We start from the raw sequence: 25297 nt of genomic DNA on the forward strand, positions 1-25297 counted from the left end.
ACTGTTTAATGGACTGTCAGTATAATTTAGATCTCATCTATTTAAACTCATTCAAGCCTGACTCCTGATTGTACAGTAAATGGAACATATTTCTATTCAACGAAATTAATGACAGTTAATTGTAGTCTGCAGTATTCAGTTTTGTAAATGCAACTGTTCCACAGTTCAAGCATCAAGCTACAAAATTTCCCACACCAATTATTTCTCTGTACTTCACAGGCATCTTCCATTTCTTGAAACCCTTCCTTGTAAGGCTAATGTATATAATCATTTAATATCCTTTCCCATTCAAATATGTAGCTTCAACTTTCTAGAAAGTTAGGACTTAAATTTAACCAAAATGTAAGAAAATGCAAGTCTAACTGCCATTCTGGAAAGATGTTCTACTAATATGAATTTTTTTTAAGTTAGCAAAATTCAAGATTAAAAGGCATTTTTTAAAACTTACTATGAGATGATGACTTTCTTATCTATTTCAAATCACTTACAATGTCAATATTAAGTGAAATTTATTAAAAGTAGACTAAATATCCCACATTAATTTAAATACACAATCAAGGCACGTGGCATATATTAATATACACCAAATTGCTTCTGAGATTGATATTCTGTTTATGAGAACTTTACTTATGGCCAAGCTTAGTGGCTCATACTTATAATTCCAACACATTGGGAGGCGGAGGCAGAAGGACCACTTAAGGCCAGAAGTTCGAGACTAGCCATGCAACGTAGTGAGACTCCATCTCTACCAAAATATAAAAAAAAAAAATTTAAATAGCTGAGCATGGTGGCAGGCACCTGCAGTTCCAGCTGCTTAGGAGGTTGAGGTGGGAGGATCACTGACGCCCAGGAGGTTGAGGCTGCAGAGAGCTATAACAGCACCACTGCATGCCAGCCTGGGCAACAATGCAAAACCCTGTCTCTTACACACACACACATGTGTGCAAACTTATTTCTGAGTGTTATTTACTAGAAATCACAACAATCCCATGAGTGATTTTCCTTCTTGAGTGATTAACCATTCATGGAAGTGGAAACATCCATCTAACTGTTTAAGAGACGCTTAAAGGAGAAAAAGGTATGCAAAGATGCACCTTAAAAGAAACTTATTGGCAGGGCACGGTGGCTCAGGCCTGTAATCCCAGCACTTTGGGAAACTGAGGCAGATGGAGCGTGTGAGCCCAGGAGTTCAAGACCAACCTGGGCAACACGGCAAAACTCTGTCTCTACAAAAAAATACAATAATAATAATAATAGTAATTAGTCAGGTATGATGACATGCACCTGTGGTCCCAGCTACTCAGGAGGCTGAGGTGGGAAGCAGAAGCTACAGTTAGCAGAGATGGTGCCACTGTACTCCAGCCTAAGCAGCAGAGTGAGACTCTGTCAGAGAGAGAGAGTGTGTGTGTGTGTGATAGAGAGAGAGAGAGAGAGAGAGAGAGAGACTGTGTGTGTGTGTGTGTGTGTGTGTGTGTGTGTGTGTGAGAGAGAGAGAGAGAGAGAGAGAGAGAGAGAGAGAGAGAAAGAGAAACGTTATCAAATCAACATCCAAGTAATAAGGTAAGGGACCCAGAATTTGCTGCGCCAAACTAAAACCACCAGGGTCACAGAATGACAGATGAGAAGTAAAGGAAAAACAGAGAAACACTTTCCATTACCCTTTTAAGCAAGCAAAGTCTGCTCAGCTGGCCTTGTTTCTCCTCTGCTATAGACACATTTCAATCAAGTCCAAGCCATGCCCATCCTCATGCCACTGCTACTATGAGAGACGCTCTTCCTCAAGCAGGTCCTATTACAACCCTGCCCCACCTCCAGAACCCAAATGCCACCAACTTACAACCTTTTCTATATTGAGTTATCTGCTCACTCACTGCCTATTACTAACATCTTTCCTTGAATGAGAGTAATTTCTCTCCACAAAATGAAGGATCAAGGGCTAAAATCCTTTCTACTTTTTTTTGTCCTTCACTACCATACCTCTACAAAACATCTTGTACAAAGCTGCACGCACAGAAGACCGTGCTCTTATTTTATTGGCTGATTGATAAAATGCTACTAATACTATAGCTGACATCTAACACCCCCAATAAATTCTACTAGCTTACTCAAAATCTATGGAAGAGTCAGTGGGCTTCAAATTTAACTGTTTGCTTTAGTTTATATAAGGGGCAAATGAAATCTGCTCCCTTACTCTCTAATTCTACCCATACCTCCTCCTTCTTTCCCTTCAACTGTTGTTGTTTTTATTTGGGTTTTTGTTGCTGTCATTGCTGTTGTTTAGGCAGGTATTACTTTTTCTTTTTTTTTTTTCTTGAGACAGAGTCTTACTCTGTCACCCAGGCTGGAGTGCAGTGGCGCAATCTCAGCTCACTAAAACCTCCGCCTCCCAGATTCAAGCGATTCTTCAGCCTCAGCCTCTACAGGCACATGCCACCACATTCAGTTAACTTTTGTATTTTTAGTAGAGACAGGGTTTCACCATATTGGCCAGTCTGGTCTCCAACTCTTAACCTTGTGATCCGCCCGCCTAGGCTTCCTTCCCAAAGTGCTGGGATTACAGGCGTGAGCCACTGTGCCCAGCCTACTTTTTCTAGTTGAAGTCAAAGAATAAAGATATTTTAAGGGCTGAGCACAGTGGCTCACGCCTATAATCCCAGCACTTTGGGAGGCTGAGGTGGGTGAATCACCTGAGGTCAGGAGTTCAAGACAAGCCTGGCCATCATGGTGAAACCCCATCTTAAAAAAAAAAGAAAAAAAAATTTTTTTTAAGAATAATTTAAAACATCAAGACACTTTCCTATATTGAGACCTCAATTTTCCATTAAAGATCTTCAGGCCACTCTGAATTACAAATGTCATTTTACAAATATTCAACAGAGATTTTGAAAAAATAATTCTACCTACACAGTAATTTCCAATCATCTATCTCCTTATGATTGCAATCATCTATCTCCCTATGATATAGTGATTTTGCTTTATGAAATATACAATATACTAAGGCAAAAAAGAATTCTATGGATGTGAGGGATTTAGTCTGGTAATATACTGTCCACCTGTCACTTTTATAATCAAAATTAGCACAGATCTGAGCAAGGTCATAGTATTTAAAGTATCTAAATGCTTCTTGATTCCTAAAATGAGAAGAGAGATTCTGTTTATTGTTCAAGCCATAAGAGGCTCTGGATGCTTTCTATATGAAACTGTACACACAACAGACTTCGTTCAACAAATGAGTGCAGCTGCTCAGTGTCAATATAACACTTAATGAGAGTGTCGCCTTAGCGTGTTCCTTTTGTAAACTGTACCTTGAAAAAATCATGTTTGGAACATCTGCTAAGACAAAATGGATGAGAACTTTGGGAGGAAAAATTAAGACTTCTCCATTCTAAATAAAGAATAAGAAAGACCCTTTGTCTTACAGACAAGTCTTGTCAAGGTTATATTAAAAATAAAAATGAATATGAAACATTCTATAAAAAGAGAATCACAGTTTCATAAAAACATTCACACACAACCTTACTGGGCACCACCAATGTGCCCTGTAAGTGCTGGAGATACTAAGGTGAAAAAAAACACTGTCCTTCATTTGACAAGTTCACAATCTAATATAAGAGGTAGACATGGAAACAACTGTATGTCTTCAATAATTTTTTTTTTTGAGACAGTTTTGCTCTAGCTGCCCAGGCTGGAGTGCAATGGCACGATCTCAGCTCACTGTAACCTCTGCCACCCAGGTTCAGGCAATTCTCCTGCCTCAGCCTCCCGACTAGCTAAGATTAAAGGCATGTACCACCACATGCAGCTAATTCTGTATTTTTAGTAGAGACAGGGTTTTTCCATGTTGGTCAGGCTCATCTTGAACTCCCAACCTCAGGTGATCTGCCTACCTTGGTCTCCTAAAGTGCTGGGATTACAAGTGTGAGTCACAATGCTCTGCCGTCTTCAATAATTTTAATGGTTACTTACTTTTTATCTCTGAAACAGAGACTGCTAGCTGGACCCAATATTCATTCTCCCCTTCTTCCTTATTAACAGAACATTCGGCTGGGCATTGTGGCACCTGTAGTCCCAGCTACTCAGGAGGCTGAGGTGAGAAGATCCCTTGAGCTCAGGAGTACAAGGCTGCAATGAGCTACGATCATCACTGCATTCCAGTCTGTGCAACAGTGTAAATCCCATCTCAAAAACAAGGTAGAAAAAAAGAAAAAGAAAAGGAACATCTGGTGTGTAGCCGGATACATGGCCCCTCAGAATAAAGACATTTCCCAGCCTCTCTAACAGCTAACTCAGTCATGAGGCAAAGTTCTGGCCATGAAATATAAGCAGACCTATAATATTTCAACTTCTGGAAACTGAATCCTGAAAAGGGGAAGCCTTACCCTTCTTGCTTTTTCCTGGTAGTCTGAAGGCAAATGTATGGCCTGGAAGTGGAGCAGGAGATGCGGCATGGGAGAACAAAGAGAATAGAGGCCACATATAATGGAGTAACAGAAGCTATGTCTGTAGCTCAAGAACCAAGCCGAGAACCCACGTCTCCTGATTCACAGTTCAGTATTTTTGGCCATTATATGCAAATATCTTTGTAAATTATTTTTAAATCGGCAAAATATTTACATTTCATTCATTAAATTTAAACTTCTAGATCCCCTAGTGGCATCCAAGACACAAATTTTGGGGAAAATATTCTAATTTTTTTAAATACAAAAAGCTAGAAGAGATGACTCTAGCCAGTGCATTAAAAAGTAGAACACAGAGCTCTTAATTTAGAATGATTAAAATAGGTTCATTAGAAAACAAACTATTACCTTCTACTAGGATTATGAACCAACCCCTAGTGGCAGACAGAAATGAGACTGACAAAGTCCACAACTTTCTCCCCTAAAAGACTTTACAGTGAAGTCAAGTCCCTAGCATGACTCTACTCCAAGGTTGCACAAGTAACTTCTCCTGCAGCCTGGCTGGCATTCCTTGTAGGGTAGGTGGATAGTATCTGCTGGCAATACTCAGTCTCCCCTCTTTCTTACACCACTTCTGTACAGGTTTGATGCCAGGACTTGAGACAGAATACATGACTGCTTCTTCCACAAAAATATAGGGACTACTGACAAACAACTTTTCTAGGCCATTGTATCATTCATACAAGTTAAAGCTGACCAAAATTGACACCATCCTCAATTCTCAGATTATAATCCACAATTCGCTTCATACTAGAAAGACGATATCCGTGTTGCCACAGCTTACCTCCTTTCCATACCCTTAACCAGGGGACCAAAAGAAGAGCACACACGTGTCTGATCCACTCAGGTGGCAAAGATTTGCCATTCAAAGATGTCACAAAGTGTCCTGATCTATCTATACAACCTTTCTCCAATTTCTTTTTTTAACATTAAATTTAAAGAAGGACATTTCTCCAATTTCAAAACCACAAATTCAGTCACTTTCATAGGCCAAAGTCCTATGACACACCAGGCTGGTTAGAAATAATTGTAATGGTAATACATTTAAAATCTTTAAATGTCCAGACATACTAACTCAGCAATTCCATTCCTTAGGAAAGTGAGCTGAAATAAATGTATCAACCTTCATCACTGCTGTTTAGAATGGAGAGGATTTGGAAAACATCAAGTCCAACAGTACAGAACTAGTTAAAATGTGACATATAACTATTAATGTGTGAGCATCTCATACTGTTTTTGTACCATGGATGACTTTAGCATTCTATATACCTGTTCTCAGAAAAAATTTAATGTACAAAAGCAACATATACTGAAATACTTATCATAATATGAAGAAAAACAATTTGGAATATAATAATGTGTATAATTCTTTGTTGATTCATTAAATAACAGGATTTCCTGAAGGTCATTCCCTCAATAACCTTCATAATTTCAAAGTAATGAGGAATATAAACATTATTTTGAGATGTTTTTCTCCATGTGATGTGATAGGAGACTATCTATAATTTATATTAATGTCACAGGCACTGCCAATATTACTGTGCTTATCACTGAGCTTCATAAATGAAGTGAATGCTGAATGAATGTCATTTGAAATTTGATGAATTGGAAAAATAAAAGTGCAATTTTTTCCTCACCCAAGTTCACAATCCCTTAAATTCTCCTTGGTTGGCCATATACCCCAGGTTATGTATCTCTGCATGAATAGCATACAAAGCAGCCATAACAGTTCAGATTTACAATTACTGGCATGGAAATAAATTCAGGACATGTTAAGAAGCACATTACAAAACTGCAAATAGCTTAACTCCATATATGTTCACTAAGAAAACTGACCATACAGACCGGGTGCAGTGGCTCAACGCCTGTAATCCCAGCACTTTGGGAGGCTGAGGCAGGGGGATCACCTGAGGTCATGAGTTCCAGACCAGCCTGGTCAACATGGTAAAACCCCATTCTCTACCAAAAACACAAAAAAAGTTAGCTGGGCGTAATAGTGAGTGCCTGTAATTCCAGTTACTTGAGAGGCTGAGGCAGGAGAATTGCTTGCACCCACCAGGAGGCGGAGGTTACAGTTAGCCAAGACTATGCCACTGCACTCCAGCCTGGGCAACAAAGAATGAAACTCTTGTCTCAAAAGAAAAGAAAAAGAAAACTGACCTAGGATGGATGTTAACAGTGGTGAAGTAGTTTCTATTTTAACTTTGGCTTGTGAAAATTTTCCCATTTTATTATTCCTTGAAAATGTATTATTTGTTCATCAAAAAGGGAAAATGCAGGAGGGAATTTATGGAATAAACATTTTTTAAGTCTATAGCCAAATATATATGCATTCAAAGGGCAAAAGAAAAAGCAGTAAGTAAATTCAGGGGAGAGAACATAAAAATGGGTAGTCTTCTAATCATTACAGAAGCTAGGTTACAGACACAACACCGAAAAGGGCGTTGGAAATCCATATGTTCATGTATCAGATGCCACAGCACTTAGAATCCTGACAACTGGGAGATAATAGAAGTAAAACATATGACAAAACTGATGGTCTCTACAACAGCCAGCCTCCACCAATCCTGACCTGAATGCCAACTGCAATTTTTAAAAAGCTTGCACTCCACGATGCCAAATATCTATTTTGGGGATAGCTGCTGCAGACTTCAAAATCATTCTAGTTTATAACCTTGAAAGAGAGCTCAGAGTTTTTCTCCAACAAAATATCTTCCAGCCAGTACAAGGAACAAACTAGAAATCAAGCCTCCACTGTCAGTTAGAAACTGTTATATAACTCCTTGCAAGGAAGAAATATAATCTCCCCAAGTTTAAGTGCTAATAGAGTAACTCTCAAATGCAAACTTCAAAACATTATGTGTATTTTTATGCTGTTAAATAGTGGTATTTAAACCACTACTTTTCAGCTAAACTGTTCCTGACAATGTAAAAATACGAAATACCAGGTGAGTTTTTTTTGTTTTTTGTTGTTGTTTTTTAAAGATGGGGTTTCACCATGTTGGTCAGGCTGGTCTTAAACTCCCGACCTCAGGTGATCCACCCGCCTTGGCCTCCAAAGTGCTTGGATTACAGGCATGAGCCACTACGCCCAGCCAGATGAGATCTTTTTGTGCCACTTCCTTTCCCTCTACTAAAGAAAAATATATATACTTATACATAGTATTATTACCATTGCCACAATCAATCTGGCAAGTGCACAGTAGCTACATTTTATAATACCAGCACAATGGGATGACCAGGAAAGGTAAAGTCTGAAAACTAAAGATTAATAATAATGAGAGCCTGCCTTAGAGCCAAGTCATACAGAGCTGTATAAACACATTAAAATGTTAATGTAAAAATTTAGAATAAAAAGCACAGCCCAGCGTGTTGATGTGCACCTGTGATCCTAGCTACTCAAAAGGCTGGAGTGGGGAGGACTGCTTGAGCCTGGGAGGCAGAGGGTGCAGTGAGCCAGATTGTGCCATTGCACTCCAACCTGGGTGGCACAGGAAGACCCTGAGAAAGAAAGAAAGAAAAAGAGAAAGAGAAAGAGAGAGAGAGAGAGAGAGAGAGAGAGAGAGAGAGAGAGAGAGAGAGAGAGAGAGAAAGAGAAAGAAAGAAAGAAAGAAAGAGAAAGAAAGAAAGAAAGAAAAGAAAGAAAACAACATATTGAAATTATGTTCAAAATCTGTATCATAAACTCACTCCATTTTCCCTTTCTAAAATAGAGATATAACCATAATCAAAGCTCCCCTCCCATCTTTTTTTTAACTGTATGAATCTCTATTGATCAGTCTACGGTAAGACACTAATATTCTATCTGTCAAGTATCAACATCTGTCCAGCACACAAAGAAAGTCAGAAGAATGCCCGCAGCCTTCAAAGGGTTATAAAATTGTAGCTTTGCCTTTTAAAGTTCAGTTTATACATTTTACACATTATGCTATCACACTGTACATAACTGAAAAGGCATTTCTTGCAAAGGTAACTGAATAGAGAAATCTAGAGATGTATGTCAGAAAACACATTTATGAGTTAAATGGGTGAACAATGATGGAGGATCTTTTGTACCTAACATATACTGTGTTGCCTAATTAGCTTGAGTACATTTTTAATGGTCAACTAATGAAAAAGAAGTACTGGATATTTAATGCATATATAATGACAAATAGTCATTATGTATGAATTCAATTGACTTGGTAAAGTGACTAGAAATTTATCCATTTCCATGTATTTAAGCGTTCACTTAAAAGAACAAGTGACTAACTTACCTTCGCCCATCTATCTCTGAAACTTAAAATATGCATTATAAAACTCAGATAATATTAAGGAAGGAGTAAAATATGGAAGCATTTATACTTACTTTTTCTAGTACTTAGGGTATTCACATAGCTCCAAAGCAAAACTTATGCACAGAGGCATCTATTCTGCAGTATTTAAAACTTTTAAAAACAACAAATCACTCTTGTCCACATACATTTTTAAGTAATTTAACAAACATAATGCACTGCTGCATCTTGAAATTCAAAGACAATATTTTTAATTTTGGAAAGTCTGGTTTTCTCAGCTGGTGAAGCTGTCAGAATAAATAGAAGGCAATATCTGGAAAGATGACAAACACATGGGTCAATGTCAAATACAAGCCAATCTCTGTCAAGAAAAGAGCCAAAGTCCTTCATTTCCATTTAAATTACGTTATCCAGCTCAAATACCACCGTGCCACTTCAAATCAAAATTGTTTCCTTTTAAAAAGGGTTTTTTACAAAACTGATAGAGTATAACAGATTAAACAACTCTTTCAGCAATTTCCTTAGCTACTACAAAGTAGGGCATCAATGTATAATTATAATAGGGGAACATTTAACAATTAATTGAGCCAGCTAAAGCTAAATCTCCAGAGCTTAGGAGTTCAAATGCTTGCTCACTAAGCAAAAGGACAGAGGATTTTAATATAACCGCAGGAAATCTCAGTCCAATTAGACTCTAGGTAAATATAAATCTTGTTGCACTGTGACTGGAACTCTGTCACAGTCCACCAGACTGATTTTGGTATCTAGCTTGGAGAGTCAAACAAAAGAACCCCTTGCCTCACTGTTGTCTCTCCACATACTCCTGAATTAATCAAGTACTTCCAGGTTCCGTGCTCAACAGGCAAGATCTTCTGAAGGCTGTTGGCTTGCTTTTACAACCAACCAATAAGACTCACAGAACATATCACACAACAGTGAGGCAATTAACATCTCTGAATATATTCATGATTTACCCCAGTTTATAATGGTGACATCTTAACTAATTCACTGTCTTTCCTCATTCAGAATTAGATAATGTGAGGCCTGGGGTCATCTCTTTTTGGAGTTTTGACAATGGAGACTTAACAACTATCTTTCAAACCAAGGAAGATTAAAAATTAAGTAATCAAATTAACTAGGGTGGTAGTTCACTTCCTTCCTTAACTTAAAATGCATCTTTTATCCCTGTGAAGATTTAGAAAAGTACAGAAGGATTTAACAGAATCAAAAGTATCATATTAACATTTGGGGGTCTAAAAAATCAGAATATATTTCATATTTTTAATCATATAGTTTAAAGAATTTGGTCTGTTAGAAACTGGCCTTATAATTCCAATGTAAAACGGTAACATTTAACAAAGATTTTAATGTAAGACTAGCCCTTTCTGAGTTCCACACATATGTGCTTGTGTATACACTGATTTAATCCCCATCACAATTCTGGTGGTAGGTATTATTATCCCCATTTTATTGATGAAAAGACAAAGGCACAGAGGCTGTCCTCTACTCCACGTTGTGGGGTACCAGATTATGCTGTCCTTTCTCTCTGTGTGTAACTGGTTCAGATTTGTGGTCAAGACGAAACCTAAGGAAGTTTATGCACAACACTGAAACATCTAAGATAATTTTTTAGGATTGTTTCATTTATAAGTCTAAGTAACTTATAAGAAGAGTTACACATTTGAGATTTGTGTTCATAGACTTTTTTTAAAAAGACTATTAAAATATTAAACTAGTAATAGCAAGCTTAAATGTTGAAGATATTAATGAGTTTATAAACAAGACTAATTCATAATTCAAAATCCCTTAAAAGTGATTAAAATATTTAATTTATAAATGAATTTATAAACTGAATTTTTTTAAAAAGTAGAACAGTGTCCTTCAATTTGTAAATTTAACGAATTGAATATCAGTTTCTTTAAACCAAGGTAAAGTTTTGGACAGTCATTTCTGCATATAAATATCAATCTTAAGGACTCGTCCCAAAAAGTCCTCCCATCCACTGCTCGGTGCACATGTCTACTACCCAACTACTAAAGAAAGCATAGCTGAGACAATGCTGCCCAAGAGAAGCACCTAAAACACCCAGGTCTAAGCACTCAAATCTAGCATCTAACTCTGCCTATGCTAATAGGTTATCTAGGGAATGAGTAAGTGCCTAGAATGTGCTAGACACTTTTCTGAGGCACCTGGGATACATTTTCCTAAGGCATCTGGGATACATCAAGAAAAATATCCCTGTCCTGCAGCAGGGAAAAAGACACACAACAGAAATGGAAATAGAGGATGTCATAGGTGTGAGTGAGTGTGAAAGGGGGGGGGGGTCCAAGAATTTAAAATCCTAGTGGGGGCAAACAATTGCTGGATCAATTGGCCCCAGGAAGGTGGCAAGTTAAGAGGTAGAAGAGTGGGATCCATGAGTAGATCAACACCAGGCTGCATTCCTGAATGTGATCATTAATTGCTCATAAAAATACCTTCAAAGAGTTACCTTTCAACATGTTTTTGCTCATTATTAAGCAGGATTTTTACAAAGCCACATAAAGAACATTTCTGCTTCCTTTGGAACACAGTTTTGTTTTGTTTTTTTAACACATTGTAGTTCACTGCTTCTTATGTAGATATTTCTGCTAAGACACAATATATGTTACTGGGAAGACCACATACTCAGCAAAAATATTCACTAAAAATAAAAGGACTTATATAAAATACAGAGTAAAAGGCAGACTACTCATGTCTATGAAACTCTGAAATCAGATGGCTATTTTGTTAAAACTCAACACTTAAGAAACCCAGGCAGATACCCAAGAGTGGCTGCATGCTGCTATAGGGAGTATTGAAAAAACATGAAAACAACAGATGCTGGCTTGAAGGCACCAAAACAATGCAGTAATCTGGGGGTTTTTGTGAAGGTGAGCACAGCAGGAGGGCAACCTGCCATAGAGTATAATGTTAGCATGCGCCTCTCTGGGGAGGGATTCCTGGGGGACAGGTGCTCATTTTTCATTTCATTTTCAATAGAAATAAGAAAGCTCCTGCCTGTGCAACAGTCAAACTGAAAATTTAAATTCTCACCTACTTTTTTTTCCTTTCCTGCTAAAATATAATCCCACATTATACCATTAAAGTATATAATATAATTCTATTCCCTCCGGTCACACTCCTTGCCTACCAAAAGATGCACACGAACCACATAAACTGCACATTTTATTGACATCACTCCCCTATTTACTTACTTATCACACACATAGCAAAACAAACCATTGCTAAATATCCACATGCAATAACAAGGTCTTATAGCCACCCCACATCTATTTCCCCTACCAAACTGCTTCCCAATCTCATTGTGGGGAATAACCTTAGCCCCACCATGTGCAGGCTTGGGAAAGCAAGAAATCAAGGTTTCTGTCTTTTTTTATACAAGGTATGTGCATACAATTCAGGGTAGACATACTACATTTACTCTTCTGGAACTGTGAATTCTGAGTGACAGCAAGGGCAGGAAGATGCCCAAGGGCCCCCTATTCCAGTGCTAGCACCTGGCTGGAATGGTCAGTAGTTCCGGCCAACCAAGTATCTGAATGCTCTCATTCCAAGTAGTTTTCGGAGACGTTTTGCCAGCTTTCCACCCATGATGTGAGTTACTCTAACAACAAACTGTCTTTTGTGTTATGTGATCAATGTACACCACCTTGCATTCAAAAAACTTTTCATGCATACAACATGTTTCCTTTTTGTTAGATCATAGAAACTGTGTATTTCTCTTCCAGTTCCTAAGGGTTCAAAATCCAGGAATCACCATTAGCCTATACATTCTTGAACAATTTACCTCTCCCCTTCTCAGCTTACTTCCTGCAGTTTCCTTACAGACTATGTTGCCTAGGCTAGCCTCAAACTCCTGGGCTCAAGTGATCCTGCCACCTCGGTCTCTTGAGTAGCTGGGACTACAGATGCTCGCCACTGCCCAACTGGATGTGGAAACAGGAGAACTATAAATAATTTTAGGAGTAAGAGGAAAAAAGAGAAAAAGAGAAAAGTAATTATATCATTTGCATTTTCAAAGAAATGGGTCTATCTCCTCTTTTTCCTTCAATACAGGTGCATTTGGTTTTTGTATTCTCCTCAGGATTTTATGCAAATGTCCACTCATTCTTGGCTTTAACCAATTCTCAGGGGCCCATACAATTTTACAAACCAGCTGCATGACCTTGGCCTCCAGGTCTTTGTTTCCTCATCTGTGTAAAAGGGAAATAATATCTAGGTAGGATAGGAATTTTCTAAGGACTACCAACTACAAGCTCAAAGCAAACCCAGCACTGGAAGATAGCAGGTGCTTTAAAATTGGTTGTCATCCATGTTGTAGGTCCCTCACTCCCTCACGTCTGTCTGTTTACAGCCAAGTTCACAGTTCACTTTGCAATCAGGCACTTTAAAAGATCCAAATTATTGCCACTCATTTGGCCAGAATTTAATTCTGCAGCCACCTGTGTTCTTCCTGAACTGCATGCATTGTATTTCACCTCAAAATCTCAAGCCAAGAAATCATATGTCTTTTCCCTTTAATTTTTGATCTGCCATAAGTAAGTGACAAGCATGCTGGGTACTAATCCTCTCACCTTCAAGGCAATGGACTCATTTTCTATCTCTGCATTAGCTTGAAAAAAACTGGGAAGCACTAATGAGTCATAAGCGACTCTCAAACCTAAACGTGTGTTTCAATCACCTGGGCATCTTATTATACAAAGCATGGATTCTGATTCAGCAGACTGGGGGTGGAACCTGAGATTCCGCATTCCTAACCAACTCCTATGGGATGCCAATCTGTGGCCAATGCTTGGAGGAGAGAACTACTACAGTACAGGTTTCATGATACTTAACGATCCTTTCCCTATCTCATCAAAAAAGATGTGATTAATCTCAAATATCACTTCCCATTTCTCTAATAAGAATAACTTTAGTATTTTCGCCTTCCTCTAGCCTCATGAACTAATAATTTTTATGTGCTAAAGAATTGTCTTTCACATATGCAGAATATTAATAACTTCCTAATATACATGAAAATGCAATCACTTAAAAGATGAAATAAAATTTCAATAGAAACAGAAGAAACGTTAATTAATGTAATCCACAACTAAAAGTTCACCATAATATGACTGCAAATAAGAACTACATTTTCCCAACTGTTCCAAAGGCATCCTACTAAGAGAACTGAAGATGTCATTCAAGTGTAAATCACTTAAACCTGAGTCTACCTAACAACAAAGCTCTTCCTGCCTGTTACAGGATGAGCCGTCTTCCCAAAATTCATATGTCCTTACTCCCAATAGGTCAGAATGTGACCTTATTAAAGAACAGGTAAGGCCTGGCACAGTGGCTCATGCCTGTAATCCCAACACTTTGAGAGGCTGAGGCAAGAGAAAGGCTTGAGGCCAGGAGTTCAAGACCAGCCTAGACAACCAAACAAGATCCCTTCTCTACAAAAAAAAAAAATTAGAAATTAGCTGGGCAGAGTGCTGTGCACCTGTAGTTTCAACTACTTGAGAGGCTGAGGCAGGAGGATCATTTGAGCCTGAGAGTTCAAGGCTGCAGTAAGTCGTGTTCATGTCATTGCACTGCAGCCTGGACAGCAGAGTGAGACCCTTCTCCCTGCCACTCAAAAAAAAAAAACCCCCAAAAAAAGAACAGGGTCATAAACCAACTTACAGCAAGGATCAAAAAAAAAAGGACAGGGTCAGCATTGCCAATGTAACTAAGATAAGGTCATATGAAGATATAATTACACTGGAGGTATGATTAGTTTGAGATGAAGTAAGGTGAGCCCTAATCCAACACGACTGGCATCCTTATAAAAAGAAGAAATGTAGATAGACACAGAGATATATATACAAAGAGAATCCTATGAAAAGATCACCACTATGCTGTCACAAAGCAGCAAACTACTGAAAGCAAGGAAGCAAGGACAGAGGCTTGGAACAGTTCCTTCCCTGATGCCTTCAGAGTTAACATGAGGCCAAGTGCAGTGGCTCATGCCTGAAATTCCACCATTTTGAAAGGCCAAGCTGGGCAGACAGCGTGAGCCCAGGAGGTTCAAGATCAACCTGGGCAACGTGGCTAAACTCTGTCTCTACAAAAAATACAACAATTAGCCAGGCATGGTGACTCATGCCTATAGTCCCTGCTACTCGGGAGGCCGAGGCAGGAGATTGAGGCTGCTGTGAGCAACGATGGCTCCATAGCACACCAGCTTGGGCGTCCCTGTCTCAAAAAGAGAAAAAAAGAAAAAGAGGTAACACGATTCTGCCAACACCTTGCTCTTAGACCTGTGGCCTCCAGAACCATGTATAAGTCACTCCATTTGTGATACTATGCCACAGCATCTCTAACAAACTAATACACAGCCTCATTGTGTTTCCTCCCAATTAAAATTAAGGTCCAAAGATTATGCAGATAGGTCACTAGGTCACAGATGTGAGTCACTGCACCTGACTTATAGTCACTTAAATAGTTTTTAGAAATATGTATATTCCATTTTTATTCAAATAGATCCTCAGGTTTCATTTTGCATACTTTGAATTTTTTCCAGCTTAAATTCTACTTGCATCAAAAGAAAATAACACTTAAGTGATCAAAGTAAACAACTGTAGTTTCTAGGACATTTTTCCTCAAAATTAGCAAATAAAAGGGTCGAATATTTTGTATGACCTAAGTTTTCACAAACCACAAACTTAAGTTGTCTTTTATATATAAAATTTATCTACATAAATATATATTTTGTACTTTGTTCATGAAAGTAGAAGGAATACATATTCTAGGACTATAGGGTAGCTTGGACAATCAAACAAAATTATCAGTTAATACAACAAAATACTAAAAAATAAAGAAGCAGCTTAACATATACTTTTGAAAAAACTCCAATTATCCAAATAGCAAGCAATATTGACATGCCAAAACAAAAGAAAACTTGCGATAATGTGAATTTAATTTTTTAACCAGTTCTACCTAGACCAGAAATAAAGGTATCAAATTTCCTAGAACCTAACTGAAAATAGTAGAAAGAAGTTAATACACCACCTACAGCAAACGCCAGAAATCAATATCCTATGCTAAAGAAGCCCAGAAGGAAAATCTGGCTGCACACAGCTGTGTAATAAATCAATTTGTTACCATGACAGTCATCTCAAAAGGGGAGTAATGGTTGACAGACAACCAAGAAGTTAGATCCAACTCAAGGACAATATACAACAGAGTCCCATAAGGTTTTTGTTTTGCTTTTATTTTTAACAAGTCTGTTAAATCATTCATTGGGAAATAAGTGATTCAAGACAGACTTCCAGAAGCTTTATTCTAATGTTTTTAAATGTTTCTAGAAATTTCTCTATGCAACAAATATTATGAAACACAGGCTAGGTACGGTGGCTCTCGCCTGGTAATACCAGCACTTTGGGAGGCAGAGGTGGGCAGATCACTTGAGGTCAGGAGTTCGAGGCCAGCCTGGCCAACATGGTGAAACCCCATCTCTACTAAAAACAAAAAAATTAGCCGGGTGTGATGGCGCACCCCTGTAATCCCAGCTACTCCAGAAGCTGAAACAGTTGAATAATCGCTTGAAGAACCTGGGAGGTGGAGGTTGCAGTGGGTTGAGACTGTACTGCTGTATTCCAGCCTGAGTGACAGAGCGAGAATCTGTCTTAAAAAAGAATCTGTCATCAATGATGAATGGGTAAAAATAAGAACTGCTGTTTTTTTGGAGAAGGGAGACATTAATCCTAATAAATAAAAAACTACTGTTTTAAGTGCTAGAAGGAAAGATACAAAAAAAATGCTATAATATATTTATTAAGGAAATGTATTTGACTAACCTGGGAGAGGAAAGGCAATGACACTGGGGTGGGAGAGCTGAAGAAAAGGTAATAATTTAGTGTCTTCCTGAGATAGAAGAGCAAGTGCAAAGCCTTGAGGCAGGAGGGAACACGGGCAGTGTAAGTAACAAAATCCATTCCGCTGAGCATCTAAGGACAAATTAAGGTAATCCCAGAGTTTAGGAGCAAAGGTCAAAAAGACCTGGTTGTGACAATGCATGAGATTAAACCTTAGTGATAAATTCTAAATAATATTCACTTTCTCCATAAGATCTCATGCTTCTAAACACTAAATAATTTAAATATAGGTTGAGACAAAAAAGTATGGTTATATAAAAGCCTACTTTTATCCTCAAAGTATCCCTGTACACTCATTCTTAGTGTTATTTCGAGAGGTTCCTATAATTTACACTTAACCTGGGTAGTAAAACCAATTCAGAGATGTAGAAAGCAAAAAATAATATATATGAAAAATCTTAATTTGTGCTTTATATCCCATAGAAACAAATGAGTGTTAAAGATCTATTCAGTTGGAAGCAGTGGCTCACACCTATATAGTCCCAGCACTTTGGGAGGCCGAGGCAAGTGGGTCACCTGAGGTCAGGAGTTCAAGACCAGCCTGGCCAACATGGTAAAACCCTGTCTCTACTAAAAATACAACAATTAGCGGGCGAGGTGGCACACGCCTGTAATTCCAGCTACTCAGGAGGCTGAGGCAGGAGAACTGCTTGAACCCAGGAGGCAGAGGCTGCAGTGAGCTGAGATCGTGTAACCGCATTCAAGCCTAGGGAACAGAGCAAGACTACGTCTCAAAAAAAAAATCTACCATTTAAAATTAGTGATTGGCCAGATGCAGTGGCTCACATCTGTAATCCCAAGACTTTGGGAGACGGAGGCAGGAGGATCACTTGAGGCCAGGAGTTCAAGACTAGCCTGGGTAACATGTCAAGACACCATCTCTACAAAAAAAAAATTTTTTAATAGGCCATGTGTGCGAACACCTATAGTCCTAGCTACTCAGGAGGCTGAGGCAGGAGAATCAACTGAGCCCAGCAGTTGAAGGATGTGGTGAACTATCATAAAGCCACTGCCCTCCAGTCCACCACTGCAATTCGGTCTGGGTGATAGAATGAGACTCTGTCTCTCTTTTTTTTTTTTTTTTAAACTAGTAATCCATTGAAGACATCCTTTACGATATCCTCCACAGATCCTAAGCTTTTAAGATACAACTAAGCACACAGGATCTCTGCAAGTGGGTGAGGATAATGGTTTTTCATCATCAACAAAGGATGTTACTGTAGTTGTTTTTACCAGAAAGTAAAAGACCAAGTGCAGTGGCTTATGCCTATAATCCCAGCACTTTAGGAGGCCAAGGCAAGAGGATCACTTGAGCCTGGGAGGTTGAGGCTGCAGTGAGCTGTGATTACGCTACTGACAACCTGGATGACAAAGCAATACCCTGTCTCAAAAAAAAAAAAAAAAATCAGGAAACAAAACAAAGGAAAGGAAAAACTCAACTCCCATCTGAGAATCTAATCAAAGGAAAGGAAGAACTCAACTCCCATCTGAGAATCTAATCACAGTACTCTTTTTCTTTTTTAAAGAGACAGAGTCTTGCTCTGTCACCCAGGCTGTAATGTAATGCACGTAGTTTACTGTATGTAGCCTTAAACCCCTGGCCTCAAAGTGACCCTCCCACCTCAGACTCTCAAAGTGCTGGGATTACAGGTATGAGTCACCTTGTCCACCCAGTACCCTACTTCTGATTCCTCCGTTTAAGTACACCTTAAGAACAGGCAGCATTTAACAAGTACGCATTTAGAGAAAAGGCTGTTTGGAGAAGGCAGCCAACTCAGTTAGCTTAAAATCCATCACCAAAAAGAAAAGAAACCACTGAGAAGGTCAAAGACAGTCTCCTTACCAAAGAGTCAAACATCCACTGGACCTGGCAGGATGCAAAGGCACAGCCTCCACGCAAGTAAAAGGGCACCTCACATGAAGCAGTTATGCTCTGGGTGCCACAGGAATCTTCCAAACTGTGTGTGGCCTTTACAGATCTTTCATAACATACTTAGCTTTCAGAGACAGCACACCTTCTTCACATTTCACAGAGGTTTTCAGATTCATTCAAAAACTATCAGCCTCCATAAATACATAGTTCTTGCCCAAGCACTTTAAGAACCGTTCTGTAAATAAGCCCTTAGCAATCTCCTTTCACATATTCTTTCAGACTCAAAAAGGAGGTGTATTATTAGTCCCTTCTCACACTGCTATAAAGAACTGCCTGAGACTGGTTAATTTTTAAAGGACAGAGGTTTAATTGACTCCCAGTTCCACAGGGCTAGGAAGGCCTCAGGAAACTCACAATTATGGTGGAAGGGGAGGTAAACACATCCTTCTCACATGGCAGTGAGAGAGAGAAGTGCTGAGCAAAGGCAGAAAGGCCCGTTAGAAAACCATCAGATCTCCTGAGAACTCACTCACTGTCACAGGAACACGATGTGGGAAACTGCCCCAGGATTCAATTATCTCCACCTGGTCCTGCCTTTGTCAGGGATTATCACAATTCAAGGCGACATTAGAGTAGGTATATAGAGCCAAACCATATCCGGAGGACTTCCTAGATCCTGTAAAAGGTACAAGATGATGTACGAAATTTCCCAAAAATGTTTTCTCCGTTTTTTATTTTAGAGATGAGTTCTCTCTCTGTTGCCCAGGCTGAAGTGCAGGGCTATTCACCACAATCATAGAGCACTGCAGTCTCTTTTTTTTTTTTTGAGACAGAGTTTCACTTTTGTTACCCAGGCTGGAGTGGAATGGCGTGATCTCAGCTCACCGCAACCTCCGCCTCCCGGGTTCAGGCAATTCTCCTGCCTCAGCCTCCTGAGTAGCTGGGATTACAGGCACATGCCACCATGCCCAGCTAATTTTTGTATTTTTAGTAGAGACAGGGTTTCACCATGTTGACCAGGATAGTCTCGATCTCTTGACCTTGTGATCCACCTGCCTCAGTCTACCAAAGTGCTGGGATTAAGGTGTGAACCACCGCGCCTGGCCTAGCACTGCAGTCTTGACCTCCTGTGCTCAAGAGATCCTCCCACTTCAGCCTCCCAAGTAGCTGAGACTACAAGCACATGCCACTGTGCCCAGATCCAAGACTTTTTGGTTTGTTGGTTGATCTGCATTTTTAGGGAGATATTCAGCAGAACAGGGTGCCACAGCCCCATAAACAGGGAAAATAGCAGTTGTTTTCCATGTTAAAGAGGTTTTCTTAATTGCAGGGATTCTAGGAGTCACTAATTCTGACTCTCAGGAGGGAGACTGTACATGCAGCGTTTTCCACACGTATTTAACTACTATTTTTGGTGAAATGTCCACACTGACACCAGATTAACATTCCATATTATAAATGCTGAGAAAGGTTAGTACTTAATACTGCACAAGGCAGCTTGCCTTTGGGCAATGATCTGAACTGCATTAACACATTAAAATGTTATCCGGAGAAAAGACCATAAATCAATCTTGCATTATAATGAAGTTATCATAATGCAATCTACATCTAAAAGAGTTAACATATTCTGTTCCTTTCCTATGATTTAGAACGACATAGGCCCCAAACAAGTAATCTGTGGTAACTATATGAGAGATTCTTCAGTCACTAAGAAATTCCTGCTGCCCAATAGCTAAGTCTAAATCAAAGATAAATACAGACAGTATTGTAACCTACACATACATCATTTAATCCCTACAGCAGGGTTCTAACTGCTCTAAAACCTTCACTATGATAACTTTACATCACACAAATACCTTCTCAGTTAATCTTCAACCAAGAAACTGTAGTTGTGAATAAAAATTTGTCTGTATTAAGTTCTAACACTGATTTTTTTTTTTTTGAGACAGGGTTAGTGCTGGGATTACAGTCATGAGCCACTGCACCCAGCCCCACTGACATCTTTTGAAATTCAAAAAACTCCTATGTAGGAGAATCTGGAACTTGATGTGAAGTTCAGAACAGTGACAGCATTCCTTAGCAAAATGACTGTTCCAGATTATGGACCTAACACAGTGAACTATTTTAATCTCTTTCTCGGAATAACATAATAATGGGCAGCTTTAATCTGCTAATTATATCTCATATGAAATTTATGTCACTCTTCAACAATAAAAGTAACTGAAACAAAATGATTTCACCTAGGTTTTACTGGCTTCTGTAAGAAAAGTATCTTCCTTTTTTTGAGACAGGGTCTTGCTCCGTCGCCCAGGCTAGAATTCGGTGGCACAATCATGGCTCGCTACGGCCTCAAGTGATCCTCCTGCCTCAGCCTCCTAAGTAACTGGGACCACAGGTGTGTGCAACCATGCCCAGCTAATTTTTAAAAACTTTTTGTAGAGATGGGGGAATCTCACTATGTTGCCCAGGCTGGTCTTGAACTCCTGGGCTCAAGCAATCCTTCTGTATCCGCCTCCCAAAGCACTGAGATTACACTGTGCCCAGCCTAAAAAAGATACCTTAATACACACAATACGTCAAATGAAAAAGAAAGGCTTTGCTAGTGTCCAACAGGTTTTGACTCACTTGTTTTGATGATCTCATCTGAAAGCTGGGTCTATCTTTTTTCAAGCAAAGTTACAAGGCACAATACACTAGTGTGACCATAATACATTTTCTGGAAAACCAAGCAGGTTTGATGACTTCTACTATTGTTGATTAGAGAGCTTGAGTTAGTAAGAGCAATAGACCTCTGATCTGAAGACTTTTTTTTTGGAGACAGACTCTCACTCTGTTGCCCTGGCTGGAGTGTACTGGTACAATTTTGGCTCACTGCAATCTCCACCTCCTGGGTTCCACCAAGCAATTCTCCTGTCTCAGCCTCCTGAGCAGCTGGGATTACAGGCACATGCCACCAAGCCTGGCTAATTTTTGTATTTTTAGTAGGGACAGGGTTTCACCAGGTTGGTGAGGCTGGTCTCGAACTCCTGACATCAGGTGATTCACCTGCCTTGGCCCTGACAAAGTGCTGAAATTGCAGGCAGGAGCCACCATGCCCAGCCTAAAGGCCATTTTTAAAAAGTATCTCTCTAGAGTATGGTTAATCCTGTGCCAAAGTAAAATTTTCTGTTTCCAAGAATCTTAAGGGTTACCTGTCTGCACCAAGTAGTCAATTCTGCAAGGTCACCACAGTCTAATTTATGATTGAAGATTAAAAAGCAAGGATGATTTCAAAAGACAAAAAAATACTAAGCAGACAGTCAAGTTAGAGAACAAGAAGCATAGGAAAACAAAGAAAGAACTCATGAATGCACAAACCAGGGCACAAGACCAAATTAAGGCAGACACAAGTAAGAAGTGAGTAAACCCAACTGACCAAAAGTGAGTCACATGTTTACCAAATTAAGTTTCCTATTCCTCTGGATTCCAAGCCCTCCTTAAAGAGTAAAAAGCGTATTTATTTCATCATAATGCTAAGATCATTCCCTACTGCAAACACTGGCAAGACCCAAACATAACGCTGCTCACCTCCTGGTCTATAGACAACATCATCTTCAGTGATATAGGATGTTATCTCGCCGGTATCTGTCCTTTCGTAACGAGACTTTTTTTTTGGTGGTTTCTTCTTGTTCTTCTTCGTGGACTCCTCTGCAGTGGCACTATTGTTGTCATTGTCCTCATCTTCACTGTGATCACTCTCGGCATAATTTTTGGCGCCTCCTTCCAAGGTACAGCTCCGGCGTGGCCTTGAATTCTCACTCTCTCTTGCTTTGTCTCTTTTCTCTCTCTCTCGGTCCCGGTCTCGGTCCCTGTCCTTCTCTTTCTCTTTGTCTTTGTCTTTGTCTGCTGTCATGATTCGCCACGTGCCTTCTTCTGTCCTCTCACGGCTAGGCCTCCGTGAAAGGTAGACAGTAAGCCTGGGCTTCAGTCTTCTGAATTTCTCACTCAATTCCAGGGAAAATCCAACCACTCCAACAACCCCAACGTTTCAAAAATGCTAGGAGGAAAAAAAAGAATGATTTTACATTAATGCTTTTTCATATTTCTTTTCTAAAATAATGTTTTGTTAAATGAATCTCTTACTTATTCATGCTTTACACTTAAAAACTTCATACAAGTCATAGGAGAAAAACTAAGATAAGTGTTAAAATTTTAAAATACAGTTTTTGGTCTCAGCTAGCAAATGGTTTGGGGTTTTCTACCATACCAATAATAAAAACTGTCTGAATGCATAAGAGTAAACTATACTGCCTCCACCCTACATGTTTTCTCCTTTTTAAAGAAAAACCAAAGCAATATTCCCTGGTGGGCAACATATAATGAGTATTATTATACAAAAGGAGCTTCATAACTCATAATATTAATTTAAAAAGGAACAAATCATAGTAAAAATTATTTCCAGGCCAGGCACTGTGGCTAATGCCTATAATCCCAATCCCAGCACTTTGGGAGGCCAAGGCAGAAGGAATGCTTGAAGCCAGGAGTTCAAGACCAGCCTTGACAACAAAGCAAGATCCCATCTCCACCATAAAATAAAATATTTCTACTCAAAAAAACAGTAATAGTTTGCAAAGCTGTCAAAAATGTCTCAGGATATGACACAGAGCACTATATTCTAAAGACATTTTCTGGCTACAAACTCCCAGACTCCCTTCAAGAATAAAAAATATTTAACTCAAATGAAAATGAGAGCTTCAAAGCAAGATTTTTCCACCTTGAGTTACATTTTATACATCTTTACATCCTATCATTTCAGTTATGTTCCAAGGAAAGTGATTTCTCTAAAGATGTATTATTGGCCGGGTGTGGTGGCTCACACCAGTAGTCCCAGCACTATGGGAGTCCAAGGCAGGTGGATCACATAAGGTCAGATGTTCGAGACCAGCCTAGCCAACATGATGAAACCCCAGCTCCACTAAACATACAAAAAGTAGCTGGGCATGGTGGCACACACCTATATAGTTCCAGCTACTTGGGAGGCAGAGGCAGGAGAATCGCTTGAACCTAGGAGACAGAGGTTGCAGTGAGTCAAGATCATGCCACTGCACTCCAGCCTGAGTGACAGAGAAAGACTCCATCTCAAAATAAGAAAAGAAAGAAAATGTATTATCTCTGCCTTAACATACCATAACAGCTTCCAGAAATAACCTTCTATCTTTAGGGAATATTAGGTGGTTTTTACAGTCTTCCAAATTTATACTATTAAGTGTCATTCCTAATAAAGTGCTCCTCAAAGCCAAACCCAACAAGAAAAGTCTGAGGTTTTTTCCCACAATAGACTGTCTGTAAGCTTGGGAAAAAAAAAAAGAAAAGTCTGAGGTTTTTAAGAGTTTACAATGGGAGACGGGGCGTGGTGGCTCACGCCGTAATCCTAGCACTTTGGGAGGCCAAGGTGGGTGGATCACCTGAGGTCCAGGAGTTCAAGACCAGCCTGGCCATCATGGTGAAACCCCATCTTTATTTAAAAAATAAAAAAATAATTAAAAAATAAAAAAAGAGTTTGCAATGGGAAAAGTGAATCCAAAACTCCAACCCAACACAGTTCTTATAGAAATTTTATAGCAGAAAAAAACTTTTTTCTTTATAAGTCAGTTTTGGAATAGACCTAATAATAAATTTATAAATAAATAATTTATCTTTTGTGATTTTTTGTGATCTTCCCTAATATCCTATCTCACTTATTCAATGAATCTTTACTAAATACTATGTGCCAGGTGTTCAGAACTAAAACCACAATGGGGGAGAAAACTCATGATCCTTGTTCTCAATGCTCAAATGAAACAAAAGAAGGCAACTGGTCAATCTAAGAAGCTTCTGTTTCTCATGAAACTAGGGCAAGAAAGAAAACAGTGCATGTAAACAAACAAAAGACTGGTCATCTTAACAACAACCACAAACAAACCAGTCTGTAGTTACATGCTTCAGATGCAGAAAAAATTTTCTTTGGTTATGCTAAAACCATGACAATTATGGTATATTCTCTGCAGAGCTCTTGGGTCAAATCTCATACCAGAAAAGACCTCCTTACAATCATCTCAAATATCCTTAGTATTAACGGCCTTTGGGAGACAGGTGATGAAGGAGCAATCATGTGTCTACAAGCTAAATTAGAAGGAAAGCATGTAGCATAAACTAGGTTATTTCTTTCTATGTAAGACGCATGCTTTCAAATAGGATTTCCATTTTCTAAACATATTTCAAGAAAAGGAAAAATTCTTCTACGCCTACGAAAGTTTTGCGCAGAAGAGTCATCTGCTAAATGGATATTCATAAACTCCCAAGTCCCAGCAGGCTACCAGTGCTAGCAACTGAAAGTACAGAGATGTACTACTTTCTCTATGAGTCTTAAGTTTAGAGCATGAATGAGCCAATCAGGCAAGAGAGAAAACTATCAGCTAACACTGTTGTTAAAATGTTCCTCTTTGACCCTGAAAACCTAACAAGGTCTACTGGGAAACCAAAAAGAATGAAAAGCTTGGGCTGAAAACCCCCTACTACAATTGCAGTTTCAGACAGAAACACTTCTCAGTTTAAGAAAAAAAATCATTCTCCCTAGAGTTAACAAGATAACTGCTCCAGAAAATTGTGTAGAAAACATTTTTTCAGTACTCAAAGAAAAAAAAATACTAAGTCCAAATTGTACATTCAACACTACTCACTACAAAATCATATACTGTTTCTTATTTACAAAGAAAATAGAGTTGTTTCTGCCAAAGT

At 39.0% G+C, this 25297-nt stretch overlaps 1 protein-coding gene across 9 annotated transcripts in view; it reads right to left on the reverse strand.

Moving 5' to 3' along the window:
• RERE (arginine-glutamic acid dipeptide repeats) overlaps positions 1 to 25297 on the reverse strand; it is a 466088-nt gene that overhangs the window by 280129 nt on the left and 160662 nt on the right. For all 9 annotated transcript variants that reach the window (XM_078330305.1, XM_078330303.1, XM_078330302.1 and 6 more), the window contains one exon: positions 22109 to 22577. In XM_078330305.1, the coding sequence (XP_078186431.1) occupies positions 22109 to 22132 (24 nt within the window). In that variant the 5' untranslated portion in view covers positions 22133 to 22577. The remainder of the gene's footprint in view (positions 1 to 22108; positions 22578 to 25297) is intronic.

Source organism: Callithrix jacchus, chromosome 7 (genome assembly GCF_049354715.1).
Source record: "Callithrix jacchus isolate 240 chromosome 7, calJac240_pri, whole genome shotgun sequence".
NCBI classification, from domain to species: domain Eukaryota; kingdom Metazoa; phylum Chordata; class Mammalia; order Primates; family Cebidae; genus Callithrix; species Callithrix jacchus.